General features: G+C 43.6%; 2 protein-coding genes across 5 annotated transcripts; one reads left to right on the forward strand and one right to left on the reverse strand.

Moving 5' to 3' along the window:
- Window positions 1-174: 174 nt before the first annotated feature.
- On the reverse strand, window positions 175-12,004 carry LOC113130430 (protein polybromo-1-like). 4 transcript variants are annotated; one of them, XM_026307064.1, is made up of 30 exons: window positions 11,899-12,004; window positions 10,603-10,653; window positions 10,276-10,373; window positions 10,025-10,172; window positions 9,789-9,938; window positions 9,109-9,228; window positions 8,958-9,026; window positions 8,755-8,853; window positions 8,581-8,666; window positions 8,404-8,489; window positions 8,059-8,275; window positions 7,556-7,697; window positions 7,363-7,457; window positions 6,981-7,260; window positions 6,717-6,822; window positions 5,963-6,602; window positions 5,650-5,861; window positions 5,334-5,519; window positions 5,052-5,209; window positions 4,717-4,965; window positions 4,385-4,530; window positions 3,869-4,026; window positions 3,586-3,769; window positions 3,173-3,374; window positions 2,878-3,079; window positions 2,635-2,787; window positions 1,942-2,103; window positions 1,478-1,530; window positions 878-1,091; window positions 415-578 (listed from the first exon to the last, which is right to left on the reverse strand). In XM_026307064.1, the coding sequence occupies exons 2-30, from the start codon at window positions 10,642-10,644 to the stop codon at window positions 415-417; spliced, it is 4,821 nt and encodes a 1,606-aa protein (XP_026162849.1). In that variant the 5' UTR covers window positions 10,645-10,653; window positions 11,899-12,004. The 4 variants fall into 4 exon arrangements, with proteins under 4 accessions (XP_026162850.1, XP_026162849.1, XP_026162847.1 ...); XM_026307062.1 differs by having other exon boundaries at window positions 10,504-10,653; XM_026307063.1 differs by lacking the exon at window positions 11,899-12,004 and having other exon boundaries at window positions 9,109-9,225; window positions 10,504-10,644.
- Window positions 12,005-13,631: 1,627 nt separating this feature from the next.
- wdr77 (WD repeat domain 77) lies at window positions 13,632-17,046 on the forward strand. Its single transcript, XM_026307066.1, has 10 exons — window positions 13,632-13,981; window positions 14,614-14,799; window positions 14,883-15,024; window positions 15,121-15,170; window positions 15,551-15,621; window positions 15,823-15,880; window positions 16,101-16,172; window positions 16,252-16,360; window positions 16,445-16,513; window positions 16,600-17,046. The coding sequence occupies exons 1-10, from the start codon at window positions 13,873-13,875 to the stop codon at window positions 16,742-16,744; spliced, it is 1,011 nt and encodes a 336-aa protein (XP_026162851.1). The 5' UTR covers window positions 13,632-13,872; the 3' UTR covers window positions 16,745-17,046.
- The last annotated feature ends 760 nt before the right edge of the window (window positions 17,047-17,806 follow it).

Genomic DNA, 17,806 nt, shown 5'->3' on the forward strand with positions numbered 1-17,806 from the left:
ATGCGCAGATGTCAGGTGAACTCTGTAAGACCCGCCCCTTTCGTTTGGCCTCGACGTAACTATTTACGTCACCTAATTATTCAGTGTCCCAGGTAAACGTTAGCATTTGTCTGAGTTCAGTGACGCATCTCAAACAACAGCAGGTCCTACATAAATAAATGAATACAGGCCCAATTCAACTTTCACATTTTAATCATGAAAGCATGAAGGCATTCATCACAAAATGACAGTCGGTACATTAATGCACTTAGAACGATATATCTAAAATGTAACAAAAACAGCTACAACGCCAAAAGCAGCTTATGTGAATGCAAACATATTTTGTAAACGACAACACGAAGTGAACACTTTTAGTGAGCTTAACCCTCTTCCTGTCTCACAGGTTTGGGACCAGAGGCTCAGGATATGAGCGTGCTACAGGTTGTGCGTCTGACGAACGTTGAGGGTGTCTCGCAGCATCAGATCACTGAGTCGCCAAAGTGCATCCGCCATTGTCTTGTGGGCGCCTTTGCTCTTCAGCCAGTGGGATGGCAACCTGCTCTCCTGCTCCTTTGTTAGGCGCACATCTTGTTTTTGAACTGAACTTGCACAAAAAAAAAAAAAAAAAAATTAATCATTTCACTTACCTTAAGAATTTCCCTATTTGAAATTAACTTTTCAATTATTCATGTGTTTGTATGTGGTTTTGTGTCAAGTTACACACAGATATAACGAAAAAGTTTAAAAACCTATGGATTAATGCTCAAATGGAGGTTCAACCAAGTTTCACTGACAACAGTTGGAAAAACAATACGTGTGGACATGTCCAAGCTATAGCAGCCAGTGTCATTATCATTTAATGCAAATTAATCATTGGACATCAGAGTACATATTTAACCTGAGAGAGCTTGGTCCCACTTGCTAATGGTAGAGGATTCTGCATTAAGACCCTCGATGTATCTCAGATACGCCTCAGAGTGGAGCAGCCGCTGAGACTTGGCTGGTGGGGACACAAACACTGGGGTGGAGGGCTGCTGGAGCGCAGGCTGCCCCATCTGTTCTTGTCCTGGATATGGTGGTGGAGCCTGTTGGCCTGTCCCCATCAGCCCCATCTGATAAACATATTAAACATAAGAAGTCTATTATTTCTCTGAGACTGAAATTCACACTGAATTTTATCTTTATTAATATCTTGTTAAATTTAAAACCCTAATCTGCAACTTTTGAGTGTGTCCCATTATCTGAAGCCTCACATGGGGCAGTGGTTGTACATGGGCTGTTCCCTAGGTGTTTTAAACACAAGGTTTGCATCTAAAGTCAAGTATTTCATACTTCATACAACTATTCTTGATTTAACTTGATATAAAACAACCTAAATAGTCAGGAGTCTCCTGTACTTCTCAGACCACACAGATCTGCATCAAGGCATTAAAATGTATTCAAACTCTGACCTTACCTATGGTTTGTATTACTCTCATTAGTACAGAGCCTGGATTACCTGGGATCCGTGAGTGTTTCCTGCTCCAGGTCCACCTCCCATACCATTGACGCCTGTGGGGATATTCAAAATCAAGACACCCTCAAAGAGTGTAGCAGGCCACTTGCTGTAATTTTGGTTTATAATGTAAACACCATATTCAAAAGCAATACTAAAATGAACCACTGTTTTTTTGATGTACTTTAAAAGATGTGGGAATGCCAAAGTATTGAAATACTTATTCTATTATCAGCTATACTTTTTTTTTTATTGGAAATACTGAATTTCAATGACACATTCCCAATAGGCCTAATGGTAAAAACAGGACAAAGAAGCAAGCCCCGCTTGAGGCTGTACACTGTTCACAGACTACTCGTCAAGTTAAGGACTTCAGCCTATTGGTACAGGTAGCCCCTCCTGCAAATCAGATTGGCAGACAGGAAGCAACTGCGTGGCACATGGGGTGGCTATGACAGCACTCTTACCAAAGTATGGCATTCCAGGAAACCCAGGCATAAAGGGCAGGAGATGTTGGGGAAAGACAGGCAGGCACCCCATGTGATGTGGTGGTATGCCAGTCATACTAACCATGCCTTCAACATGGCCCTGCAGGGGCATCATAGCTGACCTATATGCACCCATCATACCTTCTTAGGAAGGAACAGTAATAACACAAAACAGCAACATGCATAAATCAAACATGCATCATCTACTTCACTACTAAACATGCAGGTTATACTGTATATATATATATATGCTTTAAGCAGAAGAATATGATGGAGATGAATGGAAACTGAAAAATGCACAATGCATGCACTACTTTCAAGCACTAATTCATCCCCAAGCCTCACGTGGTGCACAGGAACCTTTTCTCTTCATGTTCTCCATTTACATCCAGCCCAGCTCAGGCACATGGGCTGTCATTAGGAGGTCATCATCCTCATCACGTAGCATCCACCGTGATGTGAGAGCAGAAGCTTAAAGGTTGTTGTACACCAGTCGAGGTTTGGGCTGATCAGTTATATTAAATAATGTTAGAGGCAAAAAGAATTAAATCACAAACATGCTCACATGGGTGAGATAAGAAACTTAAAAATGTAAATAAATCTAGCAGTTCAGCTTCTTATTCCAGCCTTTTAGTGTACACTGGGGATCCATCTGCATCTATGAGGGGTTACCTGACACAGGCGTCATGCTGGGATTTAGCATCCCCATTGGGGTTGGAGGAGGCACCACCCCCATCAGTGCCCCTACTGGGGTACCTGCTCTAGGGGACGTCTGATGATGGGCCCTGTCACGCTCCTGCTGCTCGGCCACTTTGGCTGCTCGCTCTGTGACACAATAATGACAAGTGTAGTGTTTAAACTCTGTGCTGTTTTCAAACAACTAGGTCATTACTCAGAGTTTAAAGTTTTATTTACCTTCGTACTCTGCCTTTCGGGAACTCTCCAGGTTCCTCCACTCTGTGCCAACCAGGCGGCTCAGCTCTCCGAAGGAGAAGTCTGGGTGCTGTGCTTTGATGACCGCTCTCATCTCACTGCTGAACAGGATGTAGCCGCTCATGTTGATCTTGCGCTTTGAGCCCTCCTTCTTTGATAGGCCCTTTATGGATTTAGGTGTGGACTGAAACCAAACACGGAAACTGTTTTAGAAAAAGATCCTACCAGAAGCAGACTGACTTGTTTAAATCAGAATTCCACATACTTCCCCCCTGACCTGGGGAGGAGTGTAAGGCATGATATCCAGGTCACTAGACATGGAAGATTGGATCTGTGGAAGAGATTGGTCCCCTAGCTCGCCATCATCATCCCCAAGATCTTCTAGCTCTTCATCTGTCATGTCAGCAAACTTAGCCTCCAGTTCCTCAATTTTTCGGTTCAACAGAGGGGATGGCTCCTTTTGGGGCACTATGAGCTTCCTGTATGAAATAATCAGAAAATGATTCTGTGCAATTTGCTGCCATGCTTTAAGTGCCCCTGTCATGAACTCACATATCAGGGAAAATCGACTAGAAACGATACACAGCCTGCAAGAAAAGACAAAAAGTCTCATCTCCTTTAATAGCATGGCTGGCTATTCCTTTGCACCTGCCAGTGGTGACATGTACACTTACTGTACACGCTGCTCACCTAAAATAGTAGATTTCATCCTCCACCACCTTCCCAGAGAGGGAGAAGCGCTTAAGACCCTTGAACTTCTTCATCTGTTTCTCACTCTCAATGTAGCGGCTCTCACAGAGAAGGACATTCTCTTCAGGCACTTCAGTTGGCCGGCATGACAAGTAATCTTTGAAGGACGACACTATACACTTTCCTGTGGAATAAGATGCTGATTCTGATTAAAGATTTCAAATGAACATGAAACCGCATTATGGGATTATCAGGTTTAACCATTATACTGTAAGGAGGATACCTATGATGCAGGTCATGGGACAGGTCTCTTCCAGGTTGCTAAGGAACACTTCCTTTTTGTAGAACATCTTAGTGGGCTCATGCTCTGTTTCTTCTGGATGGATGAAGATGGGACCAAAGAAGTAGCCTGCTCCATCTCGCATCCACATTTTCTCAATCCTATTTATACAGTAAAAACAAAAATCTGCATTAGATTGAAAATATCCAGAGGTTTTTGATTTCTAAAATTCCCAAGAAACTGTCAAACCCTCCCTCCACGCTCCCAGTTCCCTATGTTCCGTAATTTCCGATTATAGAATAATAGGGAGTTCTGTCCTCATGATGGGAAGGGGGGGATATGTCGCCAGTTGCCATTTGACTAGAACGCACCGAGGCCTTTAAATGGCATGAAAGTCTTTGCTTATAAAAATTCAGCATTTGTCAAGTTTAAAACTAAAAGTTTCCATCCACTGTAGAACGTTCACAGTCATTCAAATACATTTTAAGTAGTGCATGTACTGTAAAGCACTGACTCTACCTGCCCACTCTGTGGCGCACTAGTCCATGAGAGCCAATGTAGACACAGTCTCCCACTTTGAGCCACAGGTTGTTGTAGCAGAGCTGCTCATAGTACTGACACCCTGGCTCCCCATTGCTCATATCCATTGGAACATCCTCCCTTTCCTGCAGGGAAAGGCAGGTTTGTTCATGTAGCACAATTCGTACACAGAGTAATTCAAAGTGCTTCAAGGAAATAAAAGACAAGTTAGAAGTACGTAGACAAAACACTATTTAAGCACACATAAACTGGTTTCCTAGTAATTTTATGCGTGTTCAGTATATTTTTATTCTATAGAAACTGGAATTTACCTTGTCAATGATACAATCTGGTATTTTGCTTTCATCGGCCACCTCTGGTTTGTCCTCTTGTTTAGGGGCAAACATGGAAGCCACACGAACAACAGGCAGGGGTACTTCTCTAGGAACAAACCGGACCGAGCTCAGGGGCATGGTCCACATCTTGATCTTCTTAAAGGACTTGGACTTGGCAGAGTAACGCGATTCACAGACATATACGTCCTCTGCTCTGAAGCCTTCTGGGTGAAGTTTAAAGTACTCCTTAAACGGCAAACGCCATAAGGATTTGGTCAACACTCAATCCAAACAGCTGGGACTCAACAACATGGAAAGAAGAAAGGATTTACCTTCACGAACATGACCACACATTTGCCCAGAATCTTGCTGACAGGAGCTTTGTTGTAATAGTCGCTCTTAAAAACTTCTTTCTCCAAAAACTTTCTTGTGGCGAGATGAAACGTTTCATTTGGCCTGTAGAACCAGCAGCCGTACAGCCACTTCTCACCTGCATTTATTACAGGGGACTTAGTTCGATCTCCTTTCAGTCAGAATGATGCATTACTGGCTGAAGAACATGTAAAAAACCTCAAAGAGAATATGAATATTCCAATTACTGCTAAGAAACTGACCCGTGCTGTCTTGCCAAAGACGCTCTATGTAGATGATGTGGGGTTGGAGGTTGGGCTCTGCAGGCTCCACGTAGACGTAGTCTCCCACGTGGTACATACTGTCTTTGAAGCTGCAGTCTTGACTATATGTGCGCTGCAGGTTAGACTGCCACGATCCTCCAATAGAGTCCTCTCTCTTCTCAGCTTCTGGGAATTCACAAAGTAACAGCAGCACAAGGTTAAAGTACAGTACTAGTCAAAGGATTGGAGACAGTTTCAGGTATAATGAGACAAAAGCATCATAGGATTCAACTTCCCCAAATATTTAACAGCATACCCCTTTTCTCCTCTTCTCTCTTGATTTTGTCCTCTTCAAACTCCTTTGGTAGCTTCGCTTTCTTTTCCTTTTCCACATCACTGTGCAGATGTTTGGAGGTATAGCTGAGAGCAGGAGACATCAAGATCTCTCCATTCTTACACAGCTCATCTCTGATGCGGATAAAGAACTGCTGCAGCTCCACGGCGTCTTCAAAGATCTCCGAGTCCGTCCTGTAATGTTAAAAAAGAAGCAGTGACTTTAGCTTTCTACAATATTAATGGAAAAGATGGCTTGACTCACTTTTTCTACATGCCCGTCCACACTAGCTCACCTATTCAATCGTCTGGCCTTCTCCAGCACTTCAAACATGTGGTCCTGAAATACATCCAGCCTCTTATAACGCCCTCGGTCCACATTGGTCCTGATAATCTCAAAATTGAGTGGCGGTTTCTCGGGATTTGCAGGGTCTAGGGCAGGAATCTCAGCGAGCGAATCACTGTAACAACGGCCCTCATCGTCTTGGTGACCGAGCACAGACACAAAGAGGCTGCGGATAAGTTCCTGGATGAGGCGGGGCACATCAGGCACGTGGGCGTCATCTCCTCCCTCCAGGTCCCGCCTCGTCTCCAACAGCACCCTGTGCAGCACCAGGGCGTCGCGGTAAATCAGAGACTCGGGTTCGTTGTAAGTACAGGCGTTGTTGAACATGAGCACCAAGTCCTCCACCAGTGCGTCCACATCCTGGTACTTATTAGCCAACATGTGGCTCTTGATCTTCTCCATGTCCACCGGCTTCTTGATGGCGATGTAGTAATCGGGCAGCTCAGCCCGAGACGGCAGCCGCAGGAAGATTGTGCTGAGACGACGGCCCCGCTTGTCTGTGTAGTTCTTAACAGCCTCATACAGTTCATTCAGCTTCTGCTGTAAAGGTGTCAGATACTTGGACTTCTTCAAAGTAATACTGTTCTTTCCTGTCGTCAAATAAAGTGCATGAGTATTATCGGTATCTGATATTTCCAGTCCTTATAGTGAGTAACACACTCATTCAGTAAAATGAAGTAAACCTGGCTGACTTAGACACATACTTATTTTCAGCTTTGGGGACATCATGTCATCGTCATCAGTTGGTGGCCCCAGATCCCTGCGCCTGTCGTTCATAATCTTCTCTAGGATGTCGGCATCATTATAGACCTTAAAGCGAAGTTCACCATGAGAAGATTCTGGTTTCTGTAAAAACCTTTTCTACATTTTACTTACAATCTGTTATAACCTCTTCCATCATTCTGGTCTCCATATCTGGTTTAATTAGACTGACTAAAAAAGCATCAATGAAATGTTAAGGATCCTACCTGGGAACCTTCCTCATTGTAGTGTCGTGCGTTGCGGAACATCAGCTTCATATCTTCCACCATTGAATCTTCAGTCATGTACTTATCTGAGCGGATGTTGTGCTCAATGGTCCTGAGGTCCATTGGTTCCAGGATGATCTTGTAGTAGTCGGGGTAGTCCTTCTTCGAGGGCTTGACCATGAAAAGGTCACACAGTCTCCGACCAGTGCCAGCTTCTCTGGCCTCGGTCACAGCAGCTAGGAGAGCTTTCATTCGGTTTTTCTTTGTGTTCTTCTTGTGACTGGAAACAAAATGCAAGTCAACTGTCACGCTCTCTCCAAACACACTCACAAAACGCGAAAAACAAAAGAGGGTTCTGCAGGTAAAATTTGACAAAACGGACCTTTTTCTTTTTGTGCTACTGGTGTCCGACGTGGCAGAGGAGAGCATGCTGTCTCCATCATCATCATCTCTCTGTAAAAGCTCCTTTCTCTTCATCTGGACAAATAAGAAGCGATGCAAAACATGACTCTGACAAATGTTTTAAGACGTTCTAATCAAACGCACAAACAAACCTAACTGGAGCTGAGGCTGACCTGCTGAATGTGTTGGAGTTTGAGCGCACGCTTGTAAATGGAGGAGTGAGGAACGTTGTAGCGTTTGGCGTTCTCGAACATCAGCGTCAGATCAGAGTCAATGTGCTCAACGCTCTCATATTCATTGCTCTTCATCTTGTTCCTGTGGGAAATTACGGGCTCTCACATTTGGAAAGGAGGGCACAGAAATACTGTAGTGTACAGTGAGTGTGTGTGATGCCGTAGGGGTGGAAAATAAAAAGAGAGAATGTCGGTGAAACAAAATGAAACAAATCAATAATGAAAAACATGAAAAATTCTCATAATAAAATATGATTGACATTGGCCATTTCCTCCCTGTAACACATATAAACATAATTCACAACAAACTACTTGATGCAACTTTAAATCCACTAAGATGTTTAATACAAACACAAAGAATGCTGAATATATTATATATATATATATATATATATATATACTGTATAATAACAGACAAATGGTGGGCCCTGTTTGTGCCATACTTGATTTGATGTAGGCAGATGGGTTGGCTAATCTGGTGGTAGTAATCGGGGTAGTCCTTCCTGGAGGGCAGCTGAAGGAACGGCTCAGAGATCAGCTGACCCTGGCTGTTCCTGGCGCCTCGCACGGCTTCATAGAGCTGGAAGATCGGGTTAGTCATATCCATGTTAGAGGTCATACTCTCTGCTTCCGACTCCCCCTCGGCGTAGTGGACAGACCCTGAGAAACAGGGGGCAGGATGACACTCATCACACTGCAACAACGTCTATGACATTTCACTGTGTGCAAATTCTTAGTCAGTGTCCAGAGGAAGAAACTGTCCTTTGAATACTGAGGTGAACACGCACCAGAGAGTATGCCTTCCTCATCGCTCTCATACTGAAGAGCCATGGTGATGGCCGAGAGGCGATCTCCCTGCACAGATCTTCTGTTCCTGACACACAGAACAAGAGGAAGAGTGACAAGATCAAAACATTATGTCCTTTCACATTTAGCACCAGTGAGGTTCCCAGTTCATACAGTACCTGATACGAATGCTGGACTTGATTGGTTCTCCATGTTCTATGTCTGATTTCTTCTGTGCAAAAATCTTTTTAATGGTGTTTGCATCCTGGAAGACAGCAGCTGGTCATAGGTGTGTATCTCAAACTCCGATACATGACACATGAACTGTGTATCTACCTCAGTTACACACTCACCTTGAACACCTGTGATCCAGGCTCATTGTAGGTTTTGGCATTCTTCACCAGCAGATCGATGTCTTTAGCCATGGTGCTGACACTCCTGTAGTGGCCCAACTAAGAGCACATTCATTTCATGGACATTTTATTAACCAAATCATTGCAAATAATAAAAGCGATTATAATAATAACTCATAGTTAATGAAGGAGGAAAAACATACCTGAATCTTTTGAGCAATGATTTTCAGATCTATTGGCTCCTTAATGATGGCGTAATAATCTGGGTATTGCTGAATGAAAAAGACAAGCCCATCAAAGCCAAGTCACTCACTTCACTGAAAACGTCTTATGTCAGACCGAAGCCCCTCGTACCATTTTGGAGGGAAGCTTCTGGAACAACTCGCTGACCAGCCGCCCGGTGGGCTCGGTGTAAGACACCACAGCATCCAGGAGATGCTCAAGGATGTCTTTCAGGCAGGTAGGTCCACTCTGCTGTACATGATTAGTCACATAGGTCAGGTAAGCAAATATAGTATCATCCTGCACATACACTGACACTACACTGCAAAACAGTCTCATTATGATAGTGTGATAATTATAAGTGCTACTGCTAAGAGCTAAGATATCTGAGGAGGCATTTGGGCTACACGACACCAACAAGGTGTATTAAACATATTATAAAACAATAAACAGAGCCCATTTATGAACACATATTCATCTGTGTACACTTACTTGAAGTCACAGCACATGAACTCTGTTTGATCTGAGATTAACAGATTATTTATCCATCAATGTTCAGATTAATGCAGAACAGGCCTCGATCTAAACTAACCATCCTAGATATGAAGCTTATGTTATTTAGAGTCAGTGAGGCAGTGAGGAAGGACACACACAGCTGCTGCCACGCTGTTAATATCTTGTATGCCATGTACCACCGTGGAGCCTGACGCCACCACTGCACACCTGGATTATATTTATATTCATATTCATATTATATGGATCATATCTGCCATACGTACTGAGTGAAGAGGGACAATAAATTCATTAGTCACCTCGTCCTCGGTGGACGCTCCGGGGTTGTCTTGTGAGTCGTACCCATCTTCATCCTCCTCATCATATTCCCCTCGCTGAACAAACTCATTCTTGGTTCGCAGGTAAAGGTCCCACAGTTTACAGGCTGCCCTGTACTCAGGACTGTCAGACTACACACAGGCAATTCATGTTCATTTTAGGTGGCACAGGATATGCATGGGTATTATTTTTCTTCCTTATAATAAGCTTGTTGTACCTTGTAATATGTTTTTGCATTGTTAAATAGCAGCTGAAAGTCATTGGTGAGCTGTTCAACATCATCATACTCCTCCATCTTCAATTTCTGCTGGATCTTCATCATGTCAATAGGCTGAGCCACCACGTGGTAATAGTCGGGTTGATTCCTGTAAGAAATCACGACTTGTGCATTTCCTGTTTCCTGTTTGAGCCAAATTAAATGACCCATTTTGGGCTGTAATTACATGTTAATATCAAACTATCACGCACCTTCGCTTGGGGGCTCTGATGAACAGCTCACACAACATCCTGCCCTGGTCGTCCTTGTAATCTCTGATTGTGTTGTACAGCTCATGGCATACAGCAATCTGCAAAGCAGGGATTAAATACTGAAAAATCACACGCCCCCTGTTCCACGTCAGCTGTTTAATAATCTGTGTGGTGGTATAATTCTGACTGTATGTTTTAAAAAGCTGTAACTGAAATCTGTAAAATTACAGGATCCACAGTTGGTATGTTTGAGGTCCTTCTCCTCTTTCTCCCAATTGAAGATACTAACGATGAAGTTTGGCTATCGTCAAAATCTCCTCCACTCACACTGCTAGAGGGGGATGTCGCCCGTCTCCTTTTCAAGGCCATGACGAAGCCCTGGGTGAAGACAAAAGCACCTCCATGTGACAAATGGCTCAAATTAGACGTATAAGAAACTACACAGTATCTAATCAGACTCTACACCAGTCAGTTCTGCTGCAATCTGTGCCACATGAGGAGCAGCGCCGGTTCTTCATGATTCCTCAGGAAACAAAACAGTAGTTTCATACTGAAACACGAGCAGAGGTGGTGGCGCTCCTTAACATGCTGCAGTTGGGCCTTCCAGTCATCCTGATGCTGATTTTTTTCTATAGAGTTAACAGATCAAATGTAGGAAAGTGGGGTAAGCACGGTGCCTTAGTGGTCAGCACTGTTGCCTCACAGCAAGAAGGTTCCTGGTTCTAAACCCATCAGGGGCCTTTCTGTGTGGAGTTTGCATGTTCCGGGGTCCCAGGGACCTGCTGGAGCCTGTCCCAGCTCTCTCTGGGTGAAAGGCAGGGGTCCACCCTGGACAGGTCCCCAGTCCATCACAGGGCCACATAGAGACAAACAACCTCACACACTCACACTCACTCCTATGGGCAATTTAGAGTCACCAATCAACCTGACATACATGTTTTTGGACTGTGGGAGGAAACCAGAGTACCTGGAGAAAACCCACACAAGCACAGGGAGAACATGCAGACTCCACACAGAAAGGCCCCTGATGGGTTTCAGACCAGGAACCTTCTTGCTGTGAGGCAACAGTGCTGACCACTAACACACCGTGCCACCCCAGATAAAACTTGTCAATGTTAAAAACAGAGAAATGGAAATTTCATGACATGAGACTTTCAAACTCAGACTTTATCAAACTACCATTTTACTTTAACGTTTTATTCCGTTTGTGATCAGTGACTGGGCCATTGTGGATTTAAATAGAAATAAACAAGCTGCAGGAAAACTATGATGTCACCTCATAAGCACCATCATTACCTGCTTTACCTGAGACACCTGGATGCAGCTACACTTTAATTGATTATTGTTAATCAATGATCAGGACCGTGACAACCCCTGTGGACGCGGCGCAGGACCAGTGATGCTGGAAAACCCTCCCGTCTCCTTCCACCGTCCGCCTCACCGGCTGTCACTCAGCGCCGACAGGTACGCGCCACCGGCGGCTAACGTTAGCTGCACCTAACGGTTAGCCTCCGGTTACCGAGACAAAGGCATCACCGTAACGACGACTAACGTTAACGGCGAAGCGACGACACCTGATGAGACACGCTTTCCTTTCACCACGTGACACAATCACGCGCTTACCTGCCGTGAGCGCGTTACCAGACCCTCTAAACGTTGACCATAAAGGAAACCGATCACTTATCGATTATGGACAGAAGGACCCAGTGTGAAGTCAGCAGCAACTTACCTGCCGCTTCCGCCTCTGCCCCTTCACAATAAAAGCGATGCGACTCTTCTCGAGTTAACGTCGATTTTGATTGACAGGTAGGTCTCAGTGGTGACCAACTTATTATTTAAAAAGCTTTTTAATATTTATTTTAATTTGTATTTATTTTTGCTTTCCCTCTTTTTAACCTCCTCTCTTTATTTTTCATCTTCCTCTATTAATTCTGTTATAAACATTTTACCCTCCGCTTTAAACCTTACATTTTTGTATTTTCAGCATCAGGGGCAAATAGCCAAGTCAAAGACATGAATTCTGTGTTGCAGCCTATTGTGCTGTGCAAAAGATAAATCCCCTTTGGCTCATTTTGTCAGATTCACCAAACAGACACACGCAGCAGAAAATTCCATTCAAATTCCTGTTACTTTCAACAATAAAGGCACACAGGATGGTTCTCTGTCATTTCTGAACTTCTTGAGAATTGAAGATGCAATAACGCCACATACTATACATGATATGCTCTCTGTAGCTGTTATTACATGTAAACGTTTTAGAGTTTACAGTATTGTATGACCGCAATTAATTCAAAGTGTGTCCATGGAATAATGTACGGGTTTGCTCAAATAAAAGCAGTAAGTGAAGAGTATGGCATTCAGTGTGGTCATTTTCACATCATAATTATATTGTGTGAAGTAAGTGTTAACGCTAAGAAGTGTTTTTTTGTTACTAGGTTTTTATTACAGTATATATTTTTTTGGTTTATATTTATATTTGGGGCTATTTTTAGGCAAGAGAGAGAGTCATATTTTTATCATTTAGCATTTTTTTCTTTAATTTATTTAGGTGAAAGGAGTCCACAGCAGAGCTGCCTCCATCCTTTAAGGACCCCACTCAGCCCCAACAGGGTCCGTCCCTCAGGCCTGAGGTACAGGAGTGTGAAACACAGGACTTCCAGGTGAAGGACCACTTTTTCCCCTCAGCCATTGGACTTTTAAACAGGTGGCCAGTGGACACAGGCTGCTTCAATCATTTGCACATTTAATAATGTTACTGCTGCTATTATTATCATTCTGGTTCAATTTGCACATTTGATACTGTTACTGCTGTTAATTTATCGTTAACATGTGGTTCTCCTCAGATTGTTACTGTTACTGCTGCTACTTTTTTATCATATTATTATATTTTTTATTATTTCCTCGGTACATAGTGCCTATATTTAGTATTTATCTACTTTATAATAAGCTTGTACTTTTACTTGGGATTCCCTGTGGACAGCAAAGAAAGCATTTCATTGTAATAAACAATAAACTCAATGTATTTATTGCCTTCAGGTGCCAGATCCTATGTTGGATTAAATCACAGTATTTTTCTGTCTGAATAATTGAATAACTGTCTGTATGTGCTCTACATGTGGCAGGATTGAGAATAAAGCTTTGACTTTGACTTATGTGTAGCCTGAGCTGTTTAATAAAAATACAATAAAATAAAAAATAAAATAACGTTTTAATGAAATAAAATGAGATTGTATTAAATATAACGTTCAATTAAATTGAATTAAATTAAATTAATCCAGAAGGTGGCACTAATGCGCCTTAAAAGACACCAGTCGCTTTGAGTGATAAGACGAAGAAGAAATATCAGCGAAGAAGAAACCGGAGCAGGAAGTGTTTGTCCATCGGTCCCATGTGTTGCTGTTCATTCATTCTGGAGGCGACACCGTTAGAATCGTCGCCGTTTGCTCCAACACACCGTCGTCTTCTCAAGGACACGACTCATCGGGGCTTTTCCTAAAGACGCTGGTGTCTCTGCTCGATAGCGGAAGTAGAAAACGCGCAGAAGTAGTTTTGGAAAAATCGCAGCTGCGGTCTGAAAGAGCGAAGTGAGTCGTCTGGATGAAAAGTGCAGTGGATACAACCATGATCAAGGAGAACCGGTGGAACATCCCCCCCAACGCACCGGCCTGCATGGAGAAGCATCTGTGCTCGGGGCAGTACAGGGCAGGTGGGTAACGAGCTGACGTCACACAGGTGAAGGCGGCGGGTTGGTCTGAGTCTGTTTCTGCTTCTTGGTGCAGGTTTCGACGTTTAACATGTTTGTTTTCGAACAAATGTCACTTTGTGTTTGTCAAATAAATTGTTCCTGATGCTTCTCAGAACGACAACCACAGGATTAAAATACACACACTTTGCTGGTGTGTGTGTGTCTCTGTGTGTGTGTGTGTGTGTGTCTCTCTCTGTCTCTCTCTCTCTCTCTCTCTGTCTCTCTCTCTCTCTCTCTCTCTGTGTGTCTCTCTCTCTCTCTCTCTCTCTGTGTCTGTGTGTGTGTGTGTCTCTCTCTCTCTCTCTCTCTCTCTCTCTCTCTCTGTGTCTCTCTCTCTCTCTCTCTCTCTGTGTGTCTCTCTCTCTCTCTCTCTCTCTGTGTCTGTGTGTGTGTGTGTCTCTCTCTCTCTCTGTGTGCGTGCGTGTGTGTGTGTGTGTGTCTCTGTGTGTGTGTCTCTCTCTCTCTCTCTCTCTCTCTCTCTCTGTGTGTGTGTGTGTCTCTCTCTCTCTCTCTCTCTGTGTGTGTGTGTGTGTGTGTGTCTCTCTCTCTCTCTCTCTCTCTCTCCCTGTGTGTGTGTGTGTGTGTGTTTTCAGATGGTACCCTGCTGCTCGGGGCCTCCAGCCTCACTGGCAGGACCTGGCAGGGGTCTGTGTGGATCTACAGGGACCCAGAGCAGGCCCCCAACGAGGGATTCTGCAAAGCTGGTGTGCAGACTGAGGCTGGTGTGTCTGAAGTCAAGTGGGTGTCAGAAAAGGGGATCGTTGTTGCATCAGACTTGGGTAAGAAACAGATTCGTGGCATTTTCAAGTCGAGCGCTGGACCTGAGAAGTGAAACGCAAACCGGACGTGTTTAACGCTGCAGGTGCTCTGGAACTCTGGGAGCTGGCGGAGGACGAGCGCCTGCTGGTGAATCGCTTCACCAAACACGAGCACGACCACATTGTCACCACAGTGAGTCCCATAACCGGAGCGAGCGGCGCCGTCACCGGTAGCATGGACTGCAGGTATTTCACACAGACGCACAGCTGCATGAATCGTCGCTGCTCAACAGAGACGTTGCATTTCTCATCACGGTGCAACTTTCCCCTTTTTGTCTGCAGAATTAAAGTATGGGATCTGAGTCAGGAGACAGTTGTCACCACCTACAGTGGTAAAGGAATATCTCTAAGCCTCTTTCAGAATAAAATATTATTAAATTGTCACTCAGTTATGTTCACTGAGAGATAGAGTTGGATTTAATGAACTGAAGTAGAAATCTCTCTGCTAAAGTTGAGATAAAATAAATGTCAACTGTGAAATGTTTTTAAATGATCAGTAAAAAACTGTGACATCATCCTTTTTTTTTTTTTTTTAGTAAATGTAAGTTTTCAAAAAGTGTAAAGTTATTACACGTGCTTAAAAGTACTCACCACGTCCTGTCCCACTTATCAGACAGTTAATGCACCTTTTAAATACAGGCAGGTGTTTGAAGGTTGTGGCTTTAACGCTAATAAAGAAAGAAATCGGTCTGATAACGTTTTCCTCCTCCAGTGCACACACAGCCGGTCAGTTGTGTTGCCTGCAGTCCCACAGATGAGTCTCTCTTCATCTCCTGCGCTCAGGTAAGATGCTGCTTGTTTGCATTGTTGTGAACACAAAGCAGGTTTTTGGATCACCTTGTTTCGTTATTGTGCATATTATTTAGAAAATGCTGTGTATCAACAAATAGTGCAGCAGTAACAAAGATGGATCTGCTGCAGAAGAACAGGGTCAGAACCACTGTGGTCGTCTTCATTCAAACTGTGTTGTCCTCTGCCCCTCAGGATGGCCGTGTGCTGATGTGGGACAAGAGGAAGCCAAACAAACCAGCCTCTAGAATAGGTGAGGAGCTTTTTGGACATTTTTACTAGGTGGTTGACAGAACCAGAACCTGCCTGACCAGCTACCTCATGGTTGTTTGTCTGCTGATTTAACAAGCCTGGTTGAGCTGATCCCATGATCTAATTGTCACTCCAGGTAGTTTTCTGTTGTTACATCCTGTCAAGACTTCAAACTTCTAATTGTGCATCTTGCACTGCTGCCTTTCTTCTGTTTGCCTCAGGTGTAGAGTCCCCCCACTGCTCGCCCACCACTGCAGCTTGGCACCCCGAGCACAGGAGCACCATTGCCTTTGGTAAGGCCCAGTAGTAGATAACAAGTGACAGAGACATTAAATTGTCCTTGTGTTTTCAATCATGCTTCTTGTGCCTCAGGTGATGAGCTGGGTAGAGTCACTGTGAAGGATTTCCTGGGAACACAACCAGCCGAGGTGGTGAACGTCCACCGCCGCAGAGTCAATGGGCTCGCCTTCTCCACACACAGGTACACTTTACTTCTGTCTTGATCTCGGCGACTTCCCACGTTGCTCATCTATAAAATTACAGCTCCTGGTCTTTCCCGTTTTAGTGCCTCCTTGCTGGCCTCCATTAGTGATGACTGCTCCGTTGCTGTTATGAACTCAGATCTAAAAGAAATGTGAGTCTATGTGCTTCAACATGGAACCACCTGGTCAGTCTCCTCCTCCATGTTCAAAATACTAATCTTATATTCTTCTTCTGTAGACTCAGAGATAAGCGACACCAGGATTTTGTCAAAGGTGTGTGCTGGATGTACGGTGGCTCCAACACCCTAACGACCGTAGGCTGGGATCACCTTGTGCTTCATCACACGGTGGATCCAGCAGGTGGCGCCCCCAACTCCTCTTAGACCCAACAGACGGCTCTGGGAAGAGCGTGATAAATAGTCGCCCCCTATTTTTTAAGGGATGTTGTTCAGTCTGCCGGTCACCAGATATGGTTTATAGTGTTTCATTGTCGTTCTGTAACCCAGATGTGTGCACAACATTTGGACTTGTGCTCTCCCAGTCCTGGCCTTGGTGCAGTTCGCTACCTGTCTACTTCTTTCATACTGTTTAGCATTTGCATGCATATGTAATTACATTTGAGGCAACCCATTTGTATTGCATCATTTTACATTAAAGGTAACTTAAGGTTGTGATATCAAGAGCATTTTCTTATGAACTGTAAAGTTGATGAGGCTTCATACTAAAATACAAAATGTTGAGGCAGTTGATGTGTGTGGGCTGTGATCTCACAGGTAAACAAGTTTAAATACCTTATTCTCATCAGTTTACCAGGTTACATTTTGTTTTGTAAGTGTAAAAGGTTATTTCCTGTTAGTTTAAATGTAATAAGCTAAATATTCCCCAACTACAGCTATACTGTTCTAGTATTTGCTCCTTAATACTGAGGGATTATATAGAAATGTATTTACAAAACCATTTCCACCCAGAAAGCACCATGTATACTTCGCTCTGCAGTCCAAAGTGAAGTAGTACACCCTTTGTAGATGGTATGATGAGATACCAAAGGTATGAATATGCTGAATCATTAAGCTCATGCTTAACTAGATCATTTAACCTTATTATTGGGATGTACAAAGCTCCTGAATCTTGAAAGAACTTAATTAGCCTGCTCCTGCTGCTTTTCATCATATACAGTAACACAATGCCATTTTAAACAATCTGCCTCACACCCACAGTGAAATGCATCATGTTGGTTGAACCAAAGTCAATACAAGTGTTTTCATTTTTAGTGAGAGCTTTACCTTTTGCAGCCACGTGATCATCTGACAGTTTCTTAGTTGGGGTTTGTCTCATGTCGGTTTTTACTGAATATATGAAAACTGCTTCCTGGAACCTTTTCATAACAAATAAGTCTTGACACTGACACAAAAGCTTAATACTGAGCCCAAAACACTCACGGGCAT

The sequence above is a fragment of the Mastacembelus armatus genome, chromosome 5 (genome assembly GCF_900324485.2).
Source record: "Mastacembelus armatus chromosome 5, fMasArm1.2, whole genome shotgun sequence".
In the NCBI taxonomy this organism is placed as follows: Eukaryota; Metazoa; Chordata; class Actinopteri; order Synbranchiformes; family Mastacembelidae; genus Mastacembelus; species Mastacembelus armatus.

Excerpts from the sequence above, each read along its gene's own strand:
- LOC113130430 (XM_026307062.1), bottom strand. The coding sequence starts at position 10,644 with ATGGCCTTGAAAAGGAGACGGGCGACATCCCCCTCTAGCAGTGTGAGT. Across the intron at positions 8,854-8,957 it reads TCATTGCTCAAAAGATTCAG|TTGGGCCACTACAGGAGTGT; the intron begins GTATGTTTTTCC and ends ATGTGCTCTTAG. Across the intron at positions 4,027-4,384 it reads GTGCGCCACAGAGTGGGCAG|GATTGAGAAAATGTGGATGC; the intron begins GTAGAGTCAGTG and ends CTGTATAAATAG.
- wdr77 (XM_026307066.1), top strand. The coding sequence starts at position 13,873 with ATGAAAAGTGCAGTGGATACAACCATGATCAAGGAGAACCGGTGGAAC. Across the intron at positions 15,025-15,120 it reads ACCGGTAGCATGGACTGCAG|AATTAAAGTATGGGATCTGA; the intron begins GTATTTCACACA and ends TTTTGTCTGCAG. Across the intron at positions 16,361-16,444 it reads CTCGCCTTCTCCACACACAG|TGCCTCCTTGCTGGCCTCCA; the intron begins GTACACTTTACT and ends TTCCCGTTTTAG.